Source organism: Egretta garzetta, unplaced genomic scaffold, assembly GCF_000687185.1.
Source record: "Egretta garzetta isolate BGI_Z169 unplaced genomic scaffold, ASM68718v1 scaffold246, whole genome shotgun sequence".
Taxonomy (NCBI): Eukaryota; Metazoa; Chordata; class Aves; order Pelecaniformes; family Ardeidae; genus Egretta; species Egretta garzetta.
In genome coordinates this window covers 248,602-254,025 of record NW_009259976.1, presented here as the reverse complement: position 1 = coordinate 254,025, position 5,424 = coordinate 248,602, and the positions used below count along the sequence as shown (strand labels likewise).

Sequence of the window (5,424 nt, the reverse complement as noted above, 5' to 3'; positions counted from 1 at the left end):
TTCCCCAAGCCTGTAGCGCTGCATGGGGTTGTGACCCAAGGGCAGGATCCGGCACTTGGCCTTGTTGAATCTTATAGAAGTGGCCTCGGCCCATCGAACCAGCCTGTCCAGGTCCCTCTGCAGAGCCTTCCTACCCCCCAGCAGATTAACACTCCCGCCTAACTTGGTGTCATCTGCAAAGTTACTGAGGGCGCACTCGATGCCCTCATCCAGATCACTGATAAAGATGTTCAACAGAACTGGCCCCAGTACCGAGCCCTGGGGAAGGCCACTTGTGACAGGCCACCAACTGGATTTAGCTCCATTCACCACCACTCTTTGGGCCCAGCCATCCAGCCAGTCTTTTACCCAGTGAAGAGTACAGCTGTCCAATCCATTAGCTTCTATGTACCTTGTTTCCCTCTCCTTCCTGGCGAATGTGAGCAGCAACTCTAATGCATTAACAGACATTAAAATTATAAAGAAGGTTGTCTTACAGCACAAGAAGTAGGCCCTTGTGAAGAACAGTGTGTCTGTCAAGGTACTTTGGGGAAAAAATAGCAAGGGCAGCAGTTTGAGCATTTAGGACTCTGCTTGTCCATAGTAGTTTGCAGAGTTTATTTTGGGAAAAAGACCTGTTGGTAACAGCGCAAAAGCATTTTGACTGTTGGGTCTCCTATACAGCTGCTAGCTGTAGTAAACAGTCCTGGTTTATTTGGTTCGGTTTTGTACGAGCACGCCAGAGCAGTGCTTTGCAGACTTTCGTGCCCATGCTTCCTTTTTAGTGGCAAGGAAAGCTTTCTGCCTAACCACAGCGTGTGAGTGCCACTGCTTTGTACCTCACTTGCTGCTTGTAGTACCCTATCAGTGAAGCTGAAGAACCACAAAATCGGTGGGGCCTTCCAGTTGTAATAATCTACTTTTAAACAGTTGACAAGAGAAGGAGAGCAGAATCTGAATAGCCTTCTTGACTCCTCTTCTGCTTTCTTCATTCTGTCTGCCCCACTGGTATTTCATAATCTGTTGTTTCTGGATCACTAGCAGTTCGTAAGACAGCACAATGTGATCTGTGGAGTGTTTGCGAGATACTGAGTCAAATACCTTCTGCACGTGTTCCCACACATGCAGACAAGCAAACAGCCTGGAGGGAGTAGAGGAATGAGGGTAATAAACATTCAAAGTTCAGTCTCATTTCTGTTTTGTTTTAAGTAAAGAGCATAGCAGCAACACTGCAGGAGAAAATCCATGAGTTTCTGCTCAAAAAATGTTGTGGTCCTCATAGTTAAAAGAGGTGAGGAGGGCCAGGTAGAAGTGTGGAAAAGACAGAGCTGTGTCCGTACATTGCAGGATGCATAGACCATGCTATCAAATAACCCGTGATGCTTCTAAAGAAAGTTTTGGGGAGAGATGGGAGCAGGAGATTTATCTGTTTGTTTACCCTACCACTCTTCTTTGGGTCCTCTGAAATACATGACTCTTAGGGCTCTCTAGGGCGAAGTTAGAGGAATGTCTGCAGTTCCCTCACTTCACTAAAGGAGTCTAATTAGTTCATGTGTAGGTGAGATGCAGTTTTAAACAAAATTATTTTAAAGCTTCATCTGTTTATCTGCTATTTGGAGAGCTGAGGTATGCCAGCCTAAAAAGTTTAGAGACATGTCCTATAGTCAGAGCTAGGTTAGGATTTGTTTTTCCATCTTGTGCAATTTTTGAGTTTCTATTTAATTTTTTTTCCTCACTCTATCAGAATGAATGCAAGTTCTTTCAAAATATTAAAGAGAGACTGTGAGAAAGAGAAACTTGACAGTTCTTCAAGTCCCTTGCTTGAACTGAGATGAGGTTTAATCTCTGGCCTGCGGTGACTGCCTTTAACTGCTAGGCTATCAGAGAAGAAGTAAAATGTTTTCTTACTGCAGAAATTCAAGCCTCCTTGGAACAGGAACGTATGTAACTGAAGAAAGCGTAGGTTTTAACAGGTTGATGCCTTCTGGTTGAGAGTAGGCGTGAGACAGTGGGTAATCCTTGCAGAAGTTCAGGTTACAACACAGGAGTTAGGAAGTGGGAAGGAAAATACCAAAACAAGTGAAACTAAATTTGGGAAGCTCTTTATATTCGGATGTTCTTGGCTTGTCAAAACCCAAGTCTCATGCCATGGGGAGGACAGTGAGGCTCTGGAGGAAGGACACCGTGGTCATTGTTTCCTATTTGTGTTAGACGTTTGGCCTCATACAGAAGGTACCTGTGAAGTGAAAGGGTGAGAATCCAAGTTCAGATGGGAAACAAAGGCAGTTTCCTTTCTGCTTTTTGGGGGGAACTGAGGCGTTTCGTGTTGCCGCCACGTGCTGTGAGAACAAAATAGAAGGATGTGGACCTCAGCTGCAGTCTTCCAGAGCCCACTTGCTGCTTCCTTCCTTCCTCACTATTAGCTTTGAAAGTTGGGGGTAACAAGATGATTTGCTCACATGCACCATGGTTCTCGTTGGCTTGGCTTATTCATGTACACATGGGCATGGGAAGGAGGAGGTGTGGATGGGATCAGCACTGGGTACTTCCTGTGAAGATTTTCCCATACCACAGTGAAAGCTCTTCTAGACTCATAAACATCTCATTGTAGACGTATCCAGAACTGCCTGACAAGAAAGGCTGTGTCCCAGGAAATCATTCATTCATTAGTAGGAGGGGAGCCTTGCGGCCTGAAAACAAATTAATGATGTTTTTTGATCTGGCTAATTTTAAGTGCAATGTGGTAATCAGGTGTCATGAGATATGAAGTTCAGGTATTATAATGACAAGTGCTGTGAAGAGTCAGCATCATACTAGAGAGGAGCCATAAAAGCCCCTTTTACTGAAGACAGCTATCTGTAGAGATGAGAACTTGCTCTCCTAGTTCTCCTAGCTGCACAGCTGTGTTTTAGCACAGCTTTAGAAGGGAATAGCCATTGTGTTTTACTGAAAGCAATCTCTTCAGCCCACTCATTTCCATAGGTTATAAAGAAACAGGCTTTCTGCTTATTTAAGGACATGGAAAGCAATTTCCATTTACTTCCCAATTCTTTCTAGGAAGTGTTGAATCTTTGTTTATGAAAGTGACAGTAGATGCCTTTGCTGGTGTCTCCAGTAGGTTATGATAGCGAAATGATATGTAGGTTGATGTCAGAGAAACTATAGCTTCATGATTCGTAGTTGATCTGCATGGACCTTCCTTGACAAATTCTAGTACGAATTCGAATTTCAGGCTGCCTGGAGCAGGAGTGAGATACTGAAGCTTTGGAAAAAAGAGCTGGGACTCTGGATCTTTGCCTTGCAAATTGAACTTCACAAAGCTGAAGCAAACAGCATTAGAAACACTTCTACTGCAGCACTGCTCTGGTGTGAAGCAAGTCCACATATTAGTTTACTCAGAGCTTTAACTTGCAGTACCAGCAGAAGCATTCTTGCCTGCAGCCCTTCTTCCAAGTCGTCCCCTCACAAATGCCTTTTCTCAAAATTTCCAGGGGTCAGTCTTCAGATATCCTAACCTTCGCCCTCTTCCTCAGTACTTTTCTTCCAATTCCTTTGACTTTGATTTTCTAAATGAACATTAATTACATCATGTCTTCTGGTGTTACTTATTTATTTATTTATTTATTTCTCCTTAGGTTTGAAAGTGTTAGTGAATTTACCTCAGAGCTAGAAGACAGTGATGATCCAACAGCTTATGTCACCAATTTGACGTACTACCACCTGGTCCCATTTGAGACTGATATTCTGGACTGAGGCTGCTCAGTGATGCAGTCAGCCAGCATCTGGCCAACCTCTTCGTCCATAGGCTCTGCTATCTCCGGCGTTGCATCTCTGTGAATAAGGCTGTTGTGGGCAAGACCAACACCAGGGAAGTTGCAGCAAGTATGCCACAAAGCTGGGTTTTGTAGTCTGGCCCTCCACTCTGTGTTATGGAGACATCTTGTAAGGAGGTAACTGCTTCGCTGGTGACAACAAACTCGTTTTCTGTGAAAGCAAGGCAGCAGAGGCCTCTTGGGGCTCGAGGAAATCTCTACGGTGTCTGTGGGAACTGCCACTCTGACGCAGCCATCGGAAACTTGTGCTGTAGTATGCTGTCACCCATGCTCCTTGGCTTGCAGCTCAAGTCGAGGCTTCCTCTTTTTAGGATACCACCAGAAACTTCCCCAGATAGCATGACCAGTTTTTATGCTATGTAAGCGAGAAGGCGAGCAAACCAGCTGAATTTTGTCAGTTCCCTCTGTGGTTGCTTAATGGAGGTCTTGCAGGTCAATTTTTGCTCAGCTGCTGGATGACTGGTGCCTTACACGAGAGGTCGGCAATACCATTGAGTGCCTCCAGGAAACAGAACATATGACCTGACCACTTTAATTCTTTTAATCATGGGGTTTTATACAATCACTGAAGAGGCGACTACTCTTTCCTGGAACGGTAAAGCAGACAGCAGCTGGCACTGCAGTGGACTGTGCATGTTTGGGTACCCGTGTGATCTCAGAAATCTGGAAAGCTGATGGGAAAGCCGAGCTGCCCCCTGCTAAGAATGGTCAAAGCTATGGCAGGCACTTGGATATGATTTTTTTTTTTCATGAGGACCAGCAAATGTGAACAGTGCTTACAGTTGTTTACATCAGAGAGATAATTCCCTATGCATATTTCTCCCCAGGGGATGGGGAGGAAGACAATGAGATTTACGTCGTGTTTGGACAGAAAAAGAATGATAAGCTACAGTGTGTCTACAGTGGTAGGAAAAATGCTCTCTCCGCTGCCAGCCTGGCTCAAGGAGTCTGTCTAGCTTTCCGAGATCTGCCTGTGGGGCCGGGTACAGGCCTCGTCATGTAAAACCATGGATTTTGGTGGAGGTAGGGCAGCGGGAGCAAGAGCGGGATTGAACCCTGCAGCCTCTTGACTACTGAGTAGTGCAACGTTAAAATCTCCTTGGGGTCTCTCTCTTGCAGAGCGCTCCGAAATCCCGGCTATCACTGTGAGTGCTCAACACTCGCCAACGTGACCTTTCATTGAGCTTTCTGTGATCTATTTGCAAACAGGAATTTGAAGGGATCGAAATGGAAAGGAATGCATTTTGGACTTGTTTCTTGGTAAAGGGGCTTGCTTGATCCTGAAGAAGTTGATACAACTCCCTTCTGCTGACTTCATTCCTATCAATAGAATAACAGTCGAACAGAATTTGCTAATGTAAATAATAAATTATTGAGAATCCTAATTCTTTTACACAGTATGTTTTTGAAATATATTTTAATGAAATAAAATATAACTCACCTTCAGTACACTTTCTGCAACTTCAAACAGTGACTTCCTTTTGTTTTGTTTTGTTTTGTTTTTCCTTTGAGGATGCTCTCCCAGCCATGCCAAATCCTCTTTCTTTCTCTAGCAGTTTTGGAAACACGCTGAGTTTTGGCAATTGTTTCTGGGCTCCGTGTGTTGTTGCCC

At 44.4% G+C, this 5,424-nt stretch overlaps 1 protein-coding gene across 1 annotated transcript in view; it reads left to right on the top strand.

Moving 5' to 3' along the window:
- PXDC1 (PX domain containing 1) overlaps positions 1 to 5,046 on the top strand; it is a 16,647-nt gene extending 11,601 nt beyond the window's left edge. Inside the window, exon 5 of the mRNA XM_009640389.2 lies at positions 3,615 to 5,046. Coding sequence (XP_009638684.1) covers positions 3,615 to 3,732 — 118 coding nt within the window. The 3' untranslated portion in view covers positions 3,733 to 5,046. The remainder of the gene's footprint in view (positions 1 to 3,614) is intronic.
- Positions 5,047 to 5,424: the final 378 nt, after the last annotated feature.